Source organism: Megalops cyprinoides, chromosome 20, assembly GCF_013368585.1.
Source record: "Megalops cyprinoides isolate fMegCyp1 chromosome 20, fMegCyp1.pri, whole genome shotgun sequence".
Lineage (NCBI taxonomy): Eukaryota > Metazoa > Chordata > Actinopteri > Elopiformes > Megalopidae > Megalops > Megalops cyprinoides.
The window spans coordinates 25,975,848-25,995,710 of record NC_050602.1 but is presented as its reverse complement, the minus strand read 5'-3'; the positions used below and the strand labels follow the sequence as shown (position 1 = coordinate 25,995,710).

Here is a 19,863-nt window from a genome sequence, read left to right as displayed (position 1 = left end):
CATGCAATACATTTGTAAGTGTTGCACAAATGTTGCTGAAAAGAAGGTATTATTTGCCAAAATACCACTACAATACAAGCAAAGGAACATCATCATTAATTTGTTTACATTTCCACATTAACACAAAATGAGTCAGAGTAACAGAAAGAGGCAAAAGACAGCGGTGTTTGTCTTTGCATATTTGTAATTATTAACATGGTTTTGTGAAAAGACAAACAGATCTGTGAATTGGAGCAAATTGACGTCCACAAAATCCCTTTTGTGATAAGAGGAAAGAGGGGCCAGCGGCAATGTTGAGGAGGGTGTAACCGCCCGCTCTTTGTGTTTAACCAGAGAGCGAAAACAAGAGCCCCTCTATTCCCTACCAAACAGATTGCCATCAGTGGGTTAACAGCCACTTCCAGTGTCTGATCCCAGCCCCAGACAAAGGAGATTATGCATTTGACTCACGGTTGAACAGGGAAAACATTTCTGTTACACTTCCAAAAGGTAAGATGACAATGCGTTCAGAGTGTTGGAGATTTGCACCGCAAGCTAGCTGCTAGCTTGTTGCTTGTATCAACACTAAACCTCACTAGGAGCTGAGGGGACAAAAAAAAAATTAGAAACAAAAGAAATTATGTATTCGATTCTGTTGAGGGACCACAACAGAACCCAGAATCTCTCCGCTGATGTATAGGAGCGAGAGACAGTGCTTCAGTTTTGAGTCATGTTATTAATGGTGTAATTTGAGGAAGATCACGGCTATCTTGCACATGGAGGGCCCTGACTCAGATGCTCCATGTGCAGCTGTTCAAAGGCTCTATACAGCTGGCTGCGATGGTTTCTCATTCAATATCACACAGTCATTGACAAAGGAGGGAGACTTTGGCACTTTCTGTCAGTCACAGACTGTACGCTTTTCATCAGTACTGACAGGACGTGGTGGATTGTTCTCCTGCTGACAGCTACATAGTACACTTTCTCTGCACCATGTCAAAAAAATGACTTGATAAATTTGAAAACATTCTAGTTTATTTATTGTAACAAAGAAAAGGAAAAAAAATGAGAACATTGACATGAAGTAGTTCTGTAATTAAGTAAATCTACCACCTGAAACCATATTGTTTAAATTTTTCTTTAAGTCACCAAAAAAGGAACTTCAAAACAAGTAAGCAAGCAACAAAGCAGATCAAGCAAAGCAAAGCAAAGCAAAACAAAACAAAAGTCATAAAAAGAACAGATAGGAATGAGGAACCTGTCTAGCCATAAGCGAGCATTTCACAAAACGATATCTCAGGAAAGCTTATCTTATGAAGGACCTCTGGCAAGAGTAACCTTTTGGATGCCATTTGAGCCCTGCTGCCTGGTGTGGGGATGAGGGATTGGAGGTAGGACCCTTTGCCCTCCCTGCTGGCAGGCCTTTCTGAAGCTCCCTGATTGGCCATGTGCAGGCCCACATCAAATAATCCACACTCACACACTGCCACACTCATGAGAACGCCCATCTGGTCCATCCAAAACGCTAAGCCCCGCAGCCACACAGGAGTGAGCTCACTTTTGTTACGGCATTTTGCACTCTGCATGATCCGTGCTAGTGATAAAGCTGTTGCTCTCTGCTCATGCAAATGACTATAATGCACACACACTATACGCACGCACGCACGCACGCACGCACACACGCACGCACGCACACACACACTATACACACACATGCACGCACGCACATACACACTCTGCTCATGCAAATGACTATAATGCACACACATGCACCACACACACACACACACACTCTGCTCATGCAAATTATTATAAACACAAGCACACACACGCGTGCACACACACACACGCGCACACACACAGAGTACAGAAGAGAGGATGAGCACTGATGAGCAGCATATAATGTAACCAACATTATATACACGGCATGTATGTACAGCATCCCTGTAAAGCTACAAAGATCCTTCAGTCCTTTGCATTCTTGCTGTAACAGAGGCACTCTAAGGATACCGCAAGCGAGAGATAAAACCGGGAAAAGCGTGCTTTAGACCTCCATTGAAACGCAGTAATGAAAGTCACTTCATGGGCTATTAAATGAGGAGAAAAGGAGAAGCGTGTGGAAGCTAATGGATCTGATGAGATGCGCAAGGACAGGTGACACTAATCAGAGCGCCGTGGCCTTGTCTCTATTGAGACTTCACAAAAGGCCTGCACAGGCATTCTGCATGCGCGCACACATGCCGTGACCTCGTCCACAGCTAACAACATTCCCTTCTCTCCAATCACACAGGAGACATTCTTTGTGTTTAGGTGTGTGATGCTTCATTTGCTGCTTCGTTTGAAATAATGTTAACTGAAAAGACATTTGAGCGCGTACGTCAGGGCTATACCCTCTGACTCAGTGCTTATGAACAGCAGAGGGGGAAGGTGGCGATACAATGATTTGCCCTTTGACCTCCAGATAAATAAAACTTTCCTTACCTAATGAATATGGCAAAGGAACACATCCTAGAATGTACAAAGGCCCATCTTTAATTTGTACAAATGAAACCATGAATTTCAACAGAACTGTTTTGGATCTGTAATACTGATTTTAAAAAAACAGTTTTTCAGCAAAGTGTTTCACAAATGACTACAAAAAATTGTGCAAGGTCATTTTTAAAATCATTTGAAAACTGAAAAAATTCCCCCCTTTTTCTCCATCTGCATCTTACACAGGATGTAAGACTTTTTTCAATCAAGGAATGACATAGTTGTGGATGTGGCAGAAGTGGCCCCCAACAGGAAAGGTCAGTCCATCCTTGGTAAAAGTATATTAGAAAAACAAGATGAGAAACACTAGGAGCATACCGATTAGAAACCCCACACTCGATACAGAGTCAGAGGGAAAAAAGAGCTATTCTTTATTTTCATAGCGTGTGAAATCAGGAGACAATAAGGAAAGGTGGACTACGTTGATTCACATGCATTTAACGTGTGACTGAAATATAATGCAGGTTAAAGGATATGCAAGCGTGTGCTGGAGATACTTTGCAGTGACAGACACGAGAGTTGATCACCGCACCATGGAAAATTATTCTACCTTTGTGCAAATAAAGAGGTTGCCCTCTCTCTCATTCTGAGCCACATATCCAACAGGTCAAGCATTCCCCTCGAAACACGTGACGATGTCTCCACTGGCCCTAACGATTTTGTAAATAACGTGACTGGGTTTGGGTGACAGACCGGGCTGCTAATAACGACAGTGATGCCAAAACCCGAGACTTTCGGGCAAACGGGACAGCGCAGTCCCCGCGTCTCTTCCCAGAGCGTGTGGGAAGTGGGGAAACATTTGCTCCGGCTTCATTCTTCCTGCTGATAGCGCCCGTATGATATATACACGGAGGTGCTTGGCAGACTTATGTGCAAGGCAGGCTCGCTGGGGCAACCAGAAGAAAGATGCTATCAAAGCAAAGAAGTATAAATGCATTTAAAATGTCACAAAGCAGGAGTGACGAGGGGGTGCGGCTCTGCTCTGTATCTGAAACAGTAATATTGCTTGTCGCTCAGCACCATCTTATTGCTGTAATGGAACCGGTTTGAACAGCGGGGTGTTGCATTGCATCACCGTGTAATATACTGCCAGAGATGCGTATTTGCTTTTTCCACAAAAAAAAAAAACTAAAAAAATTATATAAAGAATTAGGCAACAACTGCTCCTATATATTTGTTCCTATAGTATATTGTATAATGAAGACAGATGATACTGGAACCTGAAATTCCCATATTATTAAAACTTAGAAACCTGCATTCTCATGACACTCTTATCAGCCAGTCTGAAAATTAAATATGTGTGTAAGAAAAATTTTACCCTTTGGCCTGAAGTTTTAGGATGTAGGAAGAATGGACAAATAGAAAGGGGAGGTTATCAGAATTTTTTGGTCCAAGTCACAACAGGATAAACAAGGGCCTCTCACAGAATGGCACGGAGACACAGAAAGCAGATTATTGTATTGTATTCTATTGCAGTAGTGTTTTTTTTTTTTTTTTTTTGCACCAAATCAATCCCCCAGAAATGTGCAGAAAGGGCCTCCAAAGCCAGACACACAAATCTGTGATTTCAAACGTTTCCCTTTCGCTCACCAAATCCCCCAACAATAAAATCAATCTCTATCTCAGTAGTCCGTCAGTGCGGGGGCCTACGATCACGTAATAACCCAAAAGCTCTTTTTACATTTTCTGGTCATATCCACCCGGTCCCACCCACTTCCCCTCCACCCCCCCACCCTCACATAAAACCACCGATATTCATTTTGATAAGCCACCTCTCCCCTCCAATTTGCGTCCCGTTGAAATGTGGCCAGATTCGCCAGCAGGGAGGAAATCTGCCCGATGCAGAAGCTAAATGAGTCACCGAGAGTCAATCTGTTTTTTTTTTTTTTTCTCTTCATGGCTGCTGGGCTATCCTCTGTTGGCCGCAGCCTGCTGGTTGCTGGTCCCTCCATCACCTTGAGGACGAGGCTCCGGCGCAGGCCTCAAGGAACTCTGGGATCTTCTTTCCTGCCACCGATGTCCGCAGCCGCTGCCTGGGCGGGTCTCACCCCCCTCCGCACCCCGTGCCCGCACAGAGAAGGAGGACAGCTTGGCCTGACGGTACCGGCTGCCGCAGTAGTGCACCAGGCATCTGCGGAAATGACAACAAAAAAAAACACACACACACTAGTATGGCAGAGAGCGGTCAGAAAGGGGAGAGGAGAGCTGCATCCGGACCTGGCAAAATTACAGCACGCGGCTCGGCCTTCCTTTCCCTCCCTGCTACGCCCTGCCCCCCCTGCACACGTATCCGAGCTTTCATAATTACTCCAGCTTAATCTCAGCGCTATTTCGGCCTGCCTCTCCCCCATAAGCCACTCGCCAGGCAGGGGAACTCTCTCGAGATCTATTAACGTCTGACAATATTTCCGCTCAACTGTTCCCCCCCCCCGCCTCAGCACCTCCAACAGTTGGGAATATATTTGATGTGGGTGTGCAAGCCAATCTGGACGGCGTTTGATCTGAGAGGTGCTGTTTAAAATAATTATATCCGCTGCAGCTCAGTGCATTTAGCTAAATAAAGGCAGCTAACTTAAAAGCACCGAAGCAAAACATGAGATGTGCCGGAGATAAGAAAAAGGAAAAAAAAAAAAAAAAGAAAAAACATAAAGAATAACATTTGAAATTACAGATTCTATCTTGCTGTTCATTTCTGAAGTTATATTTTCAGTACCGGTTATTGAAAAATCTCTAATAAAGCAGTCTTATGGAGTGGAGCACAGCAGTGTTGCTGGATAAGAACTTATGCACGTTGAATTGATAAATACTGTATTGTATTTACCAGCCTTTTCTAACTTTTTTTCCCCAGCTCTGTTTTCTATATACTTTTCAAGATAATAATAGCATTCTAAGGAAGTGCTGGTAATCACAATGCCATTAAAGGAATCACTGGAGGATAGACTTTGATTAATTCTTGCGATAACATCAACAGTTGCTTCTGCTAAACCTCACTGTGCATATACTAATTTATTTTCAGTTGTCTTGTTTGCTAATATTGGCATTATCGTGATGTCACAATTGGTAAAATTTAACCCTTTGTGTGGCTGAGAAGGAAGGGGGCAGATTTCAGACCACTAGTTACCTTAAATATTTTTATGCCGCATTGCTTACCTTAAGCACTTGAATTTTGGCAAACATGCTTTTACTTCATTAGAAGTGTAACCAGTCCACATACTTTGTGAAAGGTGAGGTGGAAGAGATTCATGTTCATGCAGGCCAGTGCTTCAGAGAATTCAGCATTGCTTATTTTGAAAAGACACAATCCTAGTGTTTATCCAAAAACTGGTGCGGGTGACTCTGTGCCTGATTGTGAGACTTGCGCAGATATGGCCTTTGCACTGTCCCTGGAAGTTCCTGTCTGGAACAGTCCTGTCAAGTTCAGTGTCTGGTAGCAAGTGGTGGGGTACTTGACAGAGAACGTGAGATCTGAATTGTCAGTTGCACTAGAGTTGATGCTTGATCCCACTGATGATTTCAAACAAAATGATTCCATTGAGTGGAGTCACATTTACTGACTTTGCTGAGACTCCCAGACATCAGAGCATTGACATTAAGGGCTTAGTAAGTGGAAAAGCTAAAATGGTCATTTATCATCCCAAAAAGAATAGATTATTAACAAGTTTAGACTGTATTTAGACTATTATAGGGCCCTCATTCAATATTGTCTTTAAACTGGAATTTGAAATTTAGACAACTCCTGAACACACAATGTGTAATAAGAGAAAACACACTTAATTTAATATAAAATCATAGATAAACCACATTTTTTTGCCAGGATGCTACTGCCAATGGATGGTGTCTGGATATTTAGAAGAATTCATATCATAGCCATTTTTGGAATGACTACACCAAGGACTATACTGTATTTTCCCAGAATTAGAATGGATCGCCTAGAGAACACATTCTATCCCTCCTCAGTTCCACCTCTGAAAGCTCGAGTGATGCCCGGCTTTATTTGCACAATCACTCATCACAATCAAGGGCCACTCAAAGTGAAGTGTCAGGACAATTTTCGAGGACACTCCAGGTTGCTTGGCAACCTCAAACCTGAGTGAAGATGTCAAGACTGAAGTACCGCTTTGAGGTCTCCTCCTGATTACATTACAATCAAGCTTATATATGAAAGCATTCCTGCTGACAAATATTCAAATTGATTGATCATACTGTTTGCTCATTGCAGTCCAACCTGTTGGCACTGAAGGTGAAGAAAAACAGTAAATGTCTTGGCAAGCCTGATCACTGTGAGAACACTAACATTTTTAGAGACAGGATGGATAACATGAATTAATCACACATCGATCATGTGACAGGATGTGGCAGTGACACTGGATTTAGAAAATGAGCTTCAGGCCCCAATGATATTGCTTAAACAGCCTTACATAACACCACCACATGCAGTCCCCCACCGAGTGCCACTGGTCAGTGGTTAGCACCATCCTAATGGTAAATTCTCTTATGGATTAAAGGCAATCTAATTTCAGAGGCCATGACTGTGGTGTAACAATCCATTTTAAGTGATTAGTTCATTATAATTTATGCTGTTTCTATAAATACTTACATTTCTAGAAAATAAATTTAAATAGGTATTCAACCATGGTAACTTGCAGCTTTCAGAAGTGATCAAATTTATACACAGTTGCTAACACGGGTTGAGAAAGCAGGGATGAAACAGTTTTAAAAGGAAAGTTTAACTTCTTCGCCCAAATATCAGTCCAAATATGTCCTCCAAATGTTCAAACAATAAGGAAAATAATGAGTAAAAAACACAAATGAACACCTCAACAGTTGCGCACCATGTTGTATCAGACCTGTTTGTGGTGGCTTCCGACTCAAACCCATGGATACACAATCAAAAACAACGACAGCAACAGACACTTATCTTCAAACACCTAAACAACAAATAATTCTTAAACATCCCAGTATCTCCAGATGCCATGGAGTCTTCACTCTGTGTTTGTGAGTTTGTTTTTAATCATTGCTAATTAGCCATCCTGCAGTATGGCTTACTGTTGGAATTTGGCCGGGGGCCAGTATCTGTCTCCTCACAGTTAGTCATGTGATTCCCCCCCACCCCCCCAAAAGATGCCAGGGCCGGAACCTGCAAATGCAATGTGAAGTTTCCCTGGACCGGCGTCCACATTGGCTGCGGTCTCCGCCCTGTCTTACTGTCACCAGTCATTTCCTTTCAGCCGCACGTAAGGGCTCGAACATCCCCTTCACACTGCACTATCTGTCAGTGCTACTTAAATAATGTAATTAATGACTTAATTAACATTTCCATAATCTATTCTAATAAATCTCAGGCAGCATAATGAGGGGTTCTCTCCCCGAGGCGGCGGGATATGAGAGTTCTGAGCGCACCGTGCCTTTCTCTTTGGCGGCATTCTTCTCTGCGCCGCATCTCTCTCTCTGACAGCAGAAATGGGAGCGGGGATATGTCGTGTGACACTGCCTTTAAAGGGAACTCGGCCCTGACAAACGTCGTATGGCTTTCCGGCCATGCGAAGTGACAGACTCGCGGCGGGAAAAAAACACGGCCAGTTGGTGGCCGCGGAGGCAGCGGGAGGGACATTTTGGGCCGAAAATTATCAGAGCGTTTTGGCCCGCTGCAACGTGGTTTTATTTTAGTGGTTTGGTCCACTTCGCGGTCACTACAACCTATAGCTATGTGGGGCATGGTTGCTGGGCACTCATTTTTCAAACCAGGGAAACGTCATTGTGGTGCTAACAGAAGCTGATACCCAAAAGGTTATGGGGAATGTGAACTAAAGACAGATACTGCTAACCTTAACAACACTACCAACATGAAGAGACTTCAGAGCTGTGTGGACAAGGACTGCTGTTAAACCAAAATGTCACCCCAAACTAGGAGCACTTTGACCTAGATTTGATCCCAGCGCAATATGCTTTGCCTTTAACTTTGTATTACGGCACTATGAAAGTGCTACTGAGCTGGAGAAACTGGAAGGAAAGGTGTAAGTAAAGAATAACGGGGTGCTCTCTTAAACACATCTTTCAGTATAAATGGTTAATTTATCTCACTGGCCACCACCCGAATGCACAGAGCCTGTGGTTGAGAAAAAAAAAAAACAGATGATGATTTTTTCATGGACAAATTCATAAATCCAGTGCAGTCTGTTGAGAAAGCTGGGCTGCCTCTTCCTAATCATATTTATGTTAATCTCACAAGGCCATTTGGGTAGCGTTGCAGGGGCTGCCCCAGGCTATTCCAGACCCTCTTCTCTCTCTCTCTGGGGATGCTGGAGACAGGAAACCGAACGAGCGCAGCCACCCGAAAGGACAAGGAAGGAGGCGAAGACAGAGCCCAGTAGGGCAGGAACCAAACACCTTAAAGGGGCTATTTACCGCTCACCTCGGCCCATGTATTCAACAAAGGAAAAATGATTGCTTGGAAGCTTGCCCATCCCTTATCATACAACCGAAAGAACACTTGGGCCCTTTGTAGGGCAGGATGCCTTTGCCCTAATCTTTGTGGGAACTCACGGAGAGAGAAGACAGCCTGTTACCCAGCGGTCAGCACTGGAGGCCTAAGGGAGGAACTATAATGGGTGCATCCATTTGAGGGAAGAAATTATGGTTTTGTAAACGTTGGCCTCGAACTATGTGAGGCAGAGCGTGCCTCCGGTCCCAACGCCTCCATCTGCTGCAATGCTGACACGGGAAATGGCACTTCTCTTGGCTAACAGATCTGGCCAAACCCACCTTTAACTTCGCCGGTTACTCGTCTGACTTCCTCCCACACCTCCTCTTTGCTGTGATAGCGGCGCATCGTGGGTCATCACGGACACGGACACCGAGACTCTGGCAGCCGGAGAGCTGAAGCGCTTAGCAACGGCGCGATGAAAACGCTCCCGGAGCAGACCATGGAGAGGTTGCCTCTCAAGAGACAGGCACAAAAATTGCAATAAACCTGAAAAAGAACCACGGAAATGGGCACGAGGGGTTTCACTGGACCCCTCAGCTCTGGGTCTTTTAACATTTACCCCAAAGAGCGTGTGCATAGTGCAGCTATACATAAAATGATACTGTGAATGGTTCTGAAACGCAACGTGTCCAACTTAAATCCAAGATGGCTTCAGTTGCAGAGTGGACCACAGCAGACACATAAAACCAATGAACTGGAGTGAACATCTGGCCTGGTGTAAAGAGGGCATTGTGTCAGATGTCTGCTCTCGCTCTCTGGTGCCTACCTGGATCATTTTGCTGGTGTGTGCTGAAGCTACACCCACTCACTGCCAGGTAGTGTAGAGGAATGGGGGCTGGGTAGAAGATCCCAACCATGCATGACATGTAAGTCTCATGATCCTCTCTCCTTCCCTGTCACTGAGCCGGGCTTTGGATTCACTCTGACCAAAGGGGAGAGTGTTTCTTACTGGCTAATGAGCTCCACTTCCAACAGCAACTCCAATTTCCTCTGAGGTTTCCTATCCAAGATCCAACCCAGCCCGGCTTCGCTTGAACTGCACAGCACGAAAGGACCGCAAGGTGGTATGGCTGCTGGCATCGCTGGTTTTGATGGGAAAAAAAGGAGCTTTTCCTGGCTGAATGCCTACTTTGCTCCCATAAATAAAACACAACAACTCAAAAAAAAAAACATCTGAAAAAAAGACAGCGGCATCAAAAGGTCACGAGAGATTGGGGTGTTTTTAAAACGCTGTCTGAGAGTAGTTTTCCAAAGGTCAGGTGCTCTCAGTTGCGAGCTGCAGCAGCGGCCTGCCTGTGTCACTTCCTCCGGGGGACCGACGCTGACCGAGACGAGCTGTGACAGGGAACGGCAGGAGGCTGGGGGTCCAGGGACAGGAAGCGGCACCATAGGGCGGAGCTACATTACTCGCACCCCCTCCCAAACCACCACTGACACAGGATGGGGTGGGGGCACAAGGGGGGACGGTGGAGGATCAGAAGGGGTGAGGGTTTGAGGAAGGAAACGGACACAGGCCCCGATTCAAACGCCCCTCCAGCAGGGTTGTGAACCCCCCTACTATCAGCGAAGGAACACACGGTGTGACATGAAGTCTTTTCGGCCTATCGGGTGGTGAGAGGCAGAGGCATGTGAAGGGTGAGGAAATGAAAAGGTGTGGGTTTGTTGCCTGGTGATAAAAAGGTTCTGTTGTAATCACTGCAGATTTGTACAAAATGCACCTGAGGTACGATGTGGGAAAAAAACATCGCTTTGCCCTAATGCATTTAGCCATTATACACCCAACAGACACAGGCACACACATACATGCACTCACACACACTCACACACACACACTATTGGTTTATTTATTGAAAGCAGGCTCTGCTGTTTTATTCACTCACATGGAACAGGGTTGTGTAATTTGTTTCAGTTATCAATTAAGATAATTCCGGGAGAAAATAAATTATTTGATGGTACTGCACCGCGCCTTTCACAGATGGCTCAATACTGATTACAGCCTGAGTTTGACTGGCCTGCAACAAATTGAGATAACGATTATACGGAAATAAGAGCAGCTCCACTATCACAGTATCGCTGCAGAAAATAATACGGCGCAATCTCGCATCCGTTTCAACATTGCTGCCGCCGTAATTCCTTTTTAAATAAGTACATCTATCTTTGGTTTCCTGGATACTGTTATCCAAAAGCCCTTTTAATGATAGCATACTTTGGTTGCGGACCGAGCCGTGTGTGGGGAGAGCTGGGTACTTAATTGGAGTTAACATGCTGTACAGCAGGTCTGCATGGAGGGGATAATTAAAGATTCCTATGGGAAAACACAGTCTGTGTTTGACCTTTAATGTAACAAGATACACAGTTTTAGGCTCCCGGCAGCTCCACAATAGACCTCGGTTTACCCACGGCTCTCATTATTTATGCCCATGGGTATATTAGACAGCATCCTCTACCTTTGAATATCAACGTGTACCTTTATCCATTTTTGCAACAATGACCGCGGACATCATAACACCTTTTGACAGCAGAATGCGGCTGTCCGGTGCCATTACAGGCCTGGTGATCTGAAGCTGAGAAAAGCACATTCCTCATTATCGGAGCAGCGCAAAACAGTTCCTTACCAGCAGCTCCGACGCGGTTCTATCTCCGTCCCGTTTCGTCAGCCGCTGTCCGACCTGTTTTCTCACGAAACTCAGTTTGCGATGCGTACGGTCAGCTAGCATGGGGCCCTGGGATCTCTCAAGCTATTTAATATATTGTTTAAACACATACCAATTTCCCTCCATAAAATTACAGCTCATTACCGATGAGAATTAGAGTTTTGAACAACAGCATAACAGTGCTTGTGCAAATTACCAGCGAAGCCACAATATTAATTAAATGTACATGGGCCACATTCCTCTCGAAATGGTTTAATGGGCAACGCTATGAACCGTACTGCTTTGAATACAAACAGCTTTTTTTTCCACTGTGCACTTTTGACTAAGCGAAGGAAGAAAACAAGAAACGCAGAGCACATTATTAAATTTTAATTTCCATTGTTAGTATGGAAAAGAGCTTCAGGTGATTCATAATCGTATCACCATTTCCACAAATATCATCTGTCATATTGAGTTTGTACTTCGGCGGGGAACTTGAACAACATCTTTTTTTCCCCCCATTGTTAAAGCTCAGAGCACAGAGTTGATGTTTAGGCCAGGCATTTAATGCATTATTTACAAGTCGAACGCTAATAAAAACAGACTGTTCATTTAGTAATGATTTAGAGCACCCCAGGCATTATTCCAATTAGTTTTAATAAAAATGGAAAAAAAAGAAGTGAAAATAAAGTGAAGAACAACAACAAAAGTAAGGAATTAAAAACAGTAAATAAAGCTTATGCCTCCTCTTCGGTTTCACTGATATGAGAAATGGCCTCTTCTGTGCTGGACTGTCAGACACAAAGCTGATACATCTGGCCTCTGCAGTGCCGTAACGTTTTGGACAGCAGGTTAAAATTGAGTCTGTGTTTCTTTGTGAATAAGTAACAGGTCATTAACAGTTTGAAGGGCAAGATGAATTTGCTTTGCATTCATGGCCATTACAGTATGTTTCTGTCCCCAAACAAAGCTACAGAATTTGGCAATGTGAGCATTTCTCTCGTTTAAGCGATCAGCCCGTCTGCGGTCGCAGCGTTTCGGGCAACAATGTGAGCTCTACCTTTTCCAGCACTGCGTTTGTCTGAGACCGCAGCCCTAAAGAAAAACAACACGGAGCTTTCTCAGCCTTTCAGGTACGAGGACTCGCAGTGATAGATGCAGCAATTAATCATGTCTGTCAGATCAGATGGGCCAGGGTCAACCCTGAGGTCATGCAGCTGAGAAAATGTTGGGGGTTCACGGGTGTCACCCTGGCCGCCATTTCTGTTCATCCCGAGTCCCTTTCAGGGTCAACAGCAGCATCTGATGTTCAGAAATTATCATTGATGTGTCATGTCTATATATATATATATAATATATATATATATATATAATATAATATTCCAGAGGAAAAGAGAGAAGAAGGCTTAGTGCATTTTGCTATGCGGAAGCCGGGCGTACTCGCTAATGCACCTCACTGTAATTACTGTACTCAAAAACACAGCAAGGGCTGCTGTACTATGCACATGATGAAAACATTACAAAGATTCTCGATGCATATTGCTTTTGAAGGAGATTCTAATGGATTTTTTTTTTTCCACTCTGAGTTGCTGGCACTACAGAGAGTTCAAGTGTATTCACACAGCTCGGGCCTAAGAGATCTGGGGGGAACGGTCTAAATGGACCTGAGCCAAAAAGCTCTATAAATACAGTGGTTACACTCAGCTCTGACAAAGCAGCTAGAATGGAGTGAGCTGTTTCCAAAGACATGGCCAGTGCTGGAACAGAGGGATGAAAAATACCAGTCTAATGCATGCAGATCAATGGAAACCAGAGAGGGAACGAGTGCATAAAGCTACCATCGTGGAGCTGAAACATTGCCGGGCGAGTTATTTTGTAAGCCGTAGCGCAGGTCGGACCAATATAACAACCCCTAAATCAGATTTGGTCCTTTGGTCCTGTGTATTCCCAGCGGCCGGGTTTTATTGCCGTGTGCTAGAAATGAACAATGGCTATCTTAAATCAGCCGCTGAGGCATTTAATTGCCTGTAATGGGTGTTTTAAATTTGTGACTTTTTCCTCATTATGGGCACGCTCTGCTCATTAAGTGCTGAGCCATGCATGGCTGCAGAGTTGGGCGGAGTCCCGCCCTCTCCCCTAGGTGTGTCTGCCACGGAGCTCCGGGCGACGGTGATTGACAGCCCGGGACAGACGCCGGGCCTGGCTCAGCGTGGAGCCAATGGAGTGTGGGAAAACAGGCAGTGAGAGGTGGGCCTTCAGCTCATTCATCAAACCCAGAGCGGACTGCCCGACTTCCCGTATGAATACGAGACTGACGGCACATTGCGGAAAAAAAAGACAATTATTTTCCCGTCCAAATTAGAGATCCACTGCACCTGCAGAGAAGATTGCCTAGGATCAATAGAATCTAGACTTCTGATGAGTTCTGTGGACAAATTACTTAATTACCAGCTAAATGCATGAAATTGTTTTGATTATTAATGCAAACAGTGCAAAGAGTAAATGATAAACTGACAGCACAGAAAGCACATGTTCAATTGTGACATCTGGTTGATATGTTACACTTATTTCAATATTCGCAGAATAACTGCATCATTTAACTTGTCCTTGGACTTAATTGTGTGGAATGGTACCCAAGTGTTATTTTAAGGAACAGCTTTTTAATAAACTCATATCATCAATTGATATATAAACAAAAATGATGTATGCTGGAAAGTGACAGAGATTGAATTACTTCAGTCTGCAAAAAGGGGGGAAAAATCAATGCGGTATTTAATTTTACCCATGATTGATTATGTCAATACTGGGCACACTCTTTCAATCACAACTGCGGCTGTGTTATATCGCATGTTCTGTCTCTGCAGTGTTTAAGAACCTGCCATGGTTTTAAATGGGCCGCACAGGTTGTAACATGCAAACACCGGCTCCGGGGAGAGACTAATAAAAAGAGCGAATGAATATGTCAACCCTTACATTATTAAAAAAGACATCGTTTCATATTCTCTTATCTGCAGGTGTGCTTCGGGTTGTTATGAACTCTTCATAGACAAAGAGGCTTGGAAAGACAGTAAAATCCCATCTACACATTGTCACTGCTGTATTGCATCCCCTTGATCAACATCTGGGTTATCTGCTCAAACCCAGCTCAAACTGCAGCTGATTCTAAATGTTCGCTCTTACGAATTCAAACCTGGGAGTAAGTTGGCCAACATCAGTTACGTTTGCCTCTCCCAAATTTATTTCTTAGTGAGAAATGAAAGCCTGGAGTTGTGATTGGGTTGTTGGGGGGGGTAACTCAAATGACATTGCTGGAGAAACAAAATCAAATGAAATCAAATGAAATCTAATTCAGCCTCATCAGGCTTCTTCAACGGTCCAATCAAGGCAGCAGAGAGCGGTGTAAACAATTCCACACACAAATTGTACAGCCATCTGGTGTCACACAGTGTCAAAGCTCAGCCTCCCTCCTATCACTCTTAAGTTTCAGCGTATTTTTCGAAATCAGCTACTAAGGAGGCAAAGGGTGTGTTCCCTTCTTTGTCAGACAGGAGGGTAAAAACCGATAATAAAAACCAGCAATAACCAGCAATAACATTCAAGAAAAGGCCTTTTGACATTTAACATTTATTATAACATTTATATGACATTTATTCTAACATTTAATAGTCATTACCTATTGCAAAACGAAAGTGTAAAATTCTCAGGGACAACAATAACATACCACCAATCCCCTGCCTCCCAGATGGGGGTCATGATCTTAACGACATCCCATCCCAGCAATTAAACAAGCACAGATGTGCACACCCCTAGCAACCCCGGAGTCACGACTCCTAAATTAATTTCCGAGCCCCTCCCTCTGCCCCTCTCCCCCTGCCACCTCTCCCCACCCCCCACCCCACCGCCAGCAGTTTGAGGCTGTCTCCTGGGCACCTCCTTCAGGTGTTAAGCTGTAAAAGACTGACTCGAACACAAAGCCCCCCCCCCCCCCCCCCCCCCCGACAGAACTCACTTGAGCAGGAGGGTCACGGAGAGAAGCCCGAAACAGACAGCCGCCGCTTTGAACATGGGGTGCGGGGGGGGGCTCTTAAAAGCTGTCATCATCCTGACCACCAGGTATGGGACGAGGCCCAGCAGCGTCGCCGTGGCAGCCAGCACCAGCCAGGACTGCCATTGGCTGGCCACCACCCTCCAGGGCGGGCGGCTCTGCAGCTGGTACTGTCGAAGAGAGAGAGAGACAAAAGCAGAGTATTGCGCTGCCGAGGCTCCTTCCAGACATGAGATCTTGTTTACTCTGGGATAACGCTGTTGTTTAAGAATGACCGGCCATGTTTACCACCTCCCCCAGAGCAGACAGGAAATTACTATGTTCTATCACCATGGAAGTGGTGTCACCAAATAGCTGTGTCGGACAATATGCTGCAGGACTGCTGCGCTGAGTGAAAGCAAGTCTCAGACTCCAGTCTGACAAAGTTTCACACATGGCCGTGGTCGCAGGTAATAAAAAGAGAAATGACGTTGCTCAGGTTTTCGGTTCAAACAATAAACACTTTCAGGGAAAGGTCTCCAGTGAGCTCGGAGGAAATTGCACTGCACAATCCAAACCAGTATTCATAATAACATGAGCAATTATTTGAATCTGTCAGAAAAAAACCCAAAAACAAATTAAAGCCTTTGTCTAAAAGGCAGCTGAGTGTATTTTAAAGGTCCTATCTGCATGGCCACATCCTACATGAGCTAACAACCTAGATGCTTGTAAACAGAAACACCCCCCCTATAGTGACAGCAATGTGTGGTGCAGGGGTTAAAGCACTAGGCTCTAGATTGTGGGTCTGAGTGCCAGGCAGGACACTGCTGTTGAGCTACCGCTTGATCGAAGGACTTTCAATGGCCAAGTTGCAAAAATAATGCCCTTGGACAAAGGCATACGATTGTTCATAAAAACTGGTTGTAGCTTATGTAACAGTCTGCAGCCCTGTTGCGTTAAAAATGTTCTTCGCTGGAACGCTATCAAATTTTCACATACCCTGTCCCAAAACAAAGAACACGGATGGAGTCCGATAGAGACACCCCCCCCCCCCCCCCCCGGCCACGTGTGCGATGCGGTCGGCTGCAAATGGGCCCGCACAGCCGAGGGGGGGGTACAGACGCAAGGAAACACCAGGCCCCCCTTTTAAGAATAAACACTTGGCCCCTACAGGTGGCTTTCGGAACGCACCGGGTCGTCTGCAGGTTCACAAAGCTAGGCTGTTGAGGCAGATGTGGCACTGTCATGCCCGGCCGGTGACCTCCTGTGTTTCAGCTCTGTGTAATCTGTGTTTCTGAGTCGGTCACATCTGCAGCTGGTTGTAACAGGCAGGCTTGGGTCAGCATGTATACAATCTAAAATTTCTACTTTTTCAACGGTGTTTGGGCAACTCTTCACCCCTCCGACCCCACTCTCAGCAGGCAACTCCGGCACCACTATGCCTGGTGTTTTTCACTTGTTTTTCACATAGTCCGTGCTCGAGGGAATGAATCTGCCTAAATCCATACCCCATTTTAATGATTTTGTGTCCACCAAACACGCATTTGTCAGAATTTCACAACCCAATGTGCATTCTTCCACTTTTTTTAAATTCGATTTCGAGGTAATACCATGAAGCATCAGCAGCGATTACACAAACATTAAACAGGCTCTACAGGGCCTGGTGATAGTGTTACCTTACCTTGCAAACCCCCCCCCCCCCCCCCCCAAGACCTCGCTATATACAAAGCTGCACCTGAGCTATCACCAGAATTTAGTGGGTGGGGAGGGGGGGGGGGGGGGGGGGTTGGCACACAGCTGCCCCACCCCCTTTGAAAGCCCTGTTTTTCCCACTGCTGTGTTTCTCGCAGCGGAAAAAAACAGGCCACTTCGCGTGATATTTGAACAGTGTTTAATTGGTGTCCGGAATCCATCTGCAAACGGCACACAAGCTCATTTCCCTCCCAGGCCCTTATTCATTAATTAGATTCTTTGTGACAAGTGCCATTGAGCTATCTGCAGTGTTTAAGGTTACACCCAGCCCGGGTACACGGCTGCCTGATAACAGACAGCATTCATCTTCATTACTTAGCCATTTCTGCGCGCACACGCTCCACCGCCACTAAGGGCTGCGTCAGAGAGAACCCAGGAATTAAAACTTTTCATCCCAACCAGACTCTGAACTTTTGCCTCTTTCCGCCTCATGACTAGCTCTAATTAACTTATGGGAAAAACCACTGCCAGCTCAAAGAACTTTCGTTGAATAGAGGACTGCCAATAACAATTTAAGTGACAAAAAGGCCTTTTATTCCTCCTATTACACTACTCGCCCAAGTTTGGTTGTACAAATAAATTAATTTCTGAATTTAGTCAGCGCCAGATACAATCAAAGTGAAATGTGCTGCGGTTTGCCCACTGGCTCAAAGAGTTAAGGTGCTTTCCCTGAATGAAGGCTGAGGAGTATGGCCCTATGACCCAGGTTACCAAACGGTAAAAAAAAATGAACAAGATTGTGTATAAATCAAGTAAATAACAAAACAGCAACAACAATAAAACTCTTACATGTGTTATTTAAAGGCAAAGATTGGACTAAAACTGGGCCTAACTCAATGGCAGTAAGAGTATATTGCACTACAGCCAGTTGTTATTTTGAGGAAGTGACCCTTGAGAGTTTTATTCTGTCCACCACTGGACACTACAGAATCTCAAATTCTCTGAGCAGAAATGAACAGTCAGGAAATGTCAAAGTCCCAGATTTGGCATCATCAGAAGATAAAGTAGAAGGGTACTTTTCCCAGCCATCATAATTCAGCATTTTTTTTTCTTCTAATAGGACTTTGGAAATTTAAGAATTAACCTTAGGGAACGTGTTTAGTTGGCCGTACCCAGCACACACCTTGTAAATAGCCCCTACCAGACTGATGCATGATTGTTTGCCATGTCCAACCCGGCCCAACAAAAACACTCCCCTGGTTTAAGAGCGTTCCGAGGTGCTTTTTTTAAAAATACGAAACGATCCTGCTTCAGCTCCTTTCCAAATGCCTGGAGAGCATGGCGTGCCCTCCCACGCGGTCTCTCCACCGCATGTAACCACATTCTCGCTGCCACATGGCTGAGTCTCTCCAGCTCTCCAGATTCAACTGATCCTGGCCGCTCATATAACTATTCCAACAGAATGCTGTTTGCTACTGATATATACTCATATATATCATATAAGTAATATATATTATATATATGTGGCAGTGGTAAGGAGTAGGACGGTTCAAGTCCCCACTGGGCACTGCTGCTATACCCTTGGGCAAGGTACTTAACCCACAATTACCTGAGTTAAATATCCAGCTGTATTTTATATATATGATACAACAACTCATATGACTCATATGACACAACTACCTTTGTGGTAGACAAAATTCAGACCAGCTTTGTAGTTCTACATCTCTGCCTGAGTGTATGATTTCCTTTGCAACATCTTTGAAAGACCCCACATACAGCAATTATGTGTCCATGTATGTCTGAGCCACAGAAAGGTTGTTCTGTTGTTTTGTGAACCTCTTATACTCAAAAAGCGCTGCGATGACCTGATTAATGGAAATGTATTTCTCCCCAGAATCTCTCCATATTTCCAAACCTAAATGCTTCTAAGTGCTTGCATGTTGCCATGGGTGCACTGAAAGCTTGTTATTCAGAGCAAAGTTAAGCATGAAAATAAAAGCCTATATGGTGAGAGATATGGAAAGGGAAGCAGAGTTCGCACTAGAGAGGTCTTAATTCATCACATTCAGAAGCTGCCAGTTTTGATGGAAAGACCTCAAGAAAGTGCACGACTTCTCAGTCTGCTTTTGTACCTTCATTTCGTGAGATTGAAATGATTTTTAAGGTTCATTAGGTATTAAACAACGCCACTATCAGTGCCACTGCAAATTTATGAGGGTCAAGGCTGTTCAAAAGGGTAACTGGGGAATTGAATTTATCCTCGGAGACTGGACAAAATACCACCATTATTGAGAGGAACCGCTGTGGTTTAGTAAAGATGTCTCTGATAGATACATCTCTTCCCATGAATGGCATTTACAGCAGGCAGATCGAAAGGGACTAAAATGGTGCAGCCTAGTTTGTTTCAATATCTAAGGAGGCCATCATGAAATCTATATCTTGATGAAGACCACAGACCACTTGTAAACCATTTTGATTGCAGAGACTGGCCATACGGAATCCATAAACTGAGGACATAT

General features: G+C 44.6%; 1 protein-coding gene across 1 annotated transcript in view; it reads right to left on the bottom strand.

Annotated features, from left to right (window-relative positions):
- Positions 1 to 4,285: 4,285 nt before the first annotated feature.
- LOC118795967 overlaps positions 4,286 to 19,863 on the bottom strand; it is a 70,450-nt gene continuing 54,872 nt past the window's right edge. The window contains exons 4-5 of the mRNA XM_036554791.1: positions 15,638 to 15,843; positions 4,286 to 4,642 (exon numbers count right to left, since the gene is read on the bottom strand). Coding sequence (XP_036410684.1) covers positions 4,420 to 4,642; positions 15,638 to 15,843 — 429 coding nt within the window. The 3' untranslated portion in view covers positions 4,286 to 4,419. The remainder of the gene's footprint in view (positions 4,643 to 15,637; positions 15,844 to 19,863) is intronic.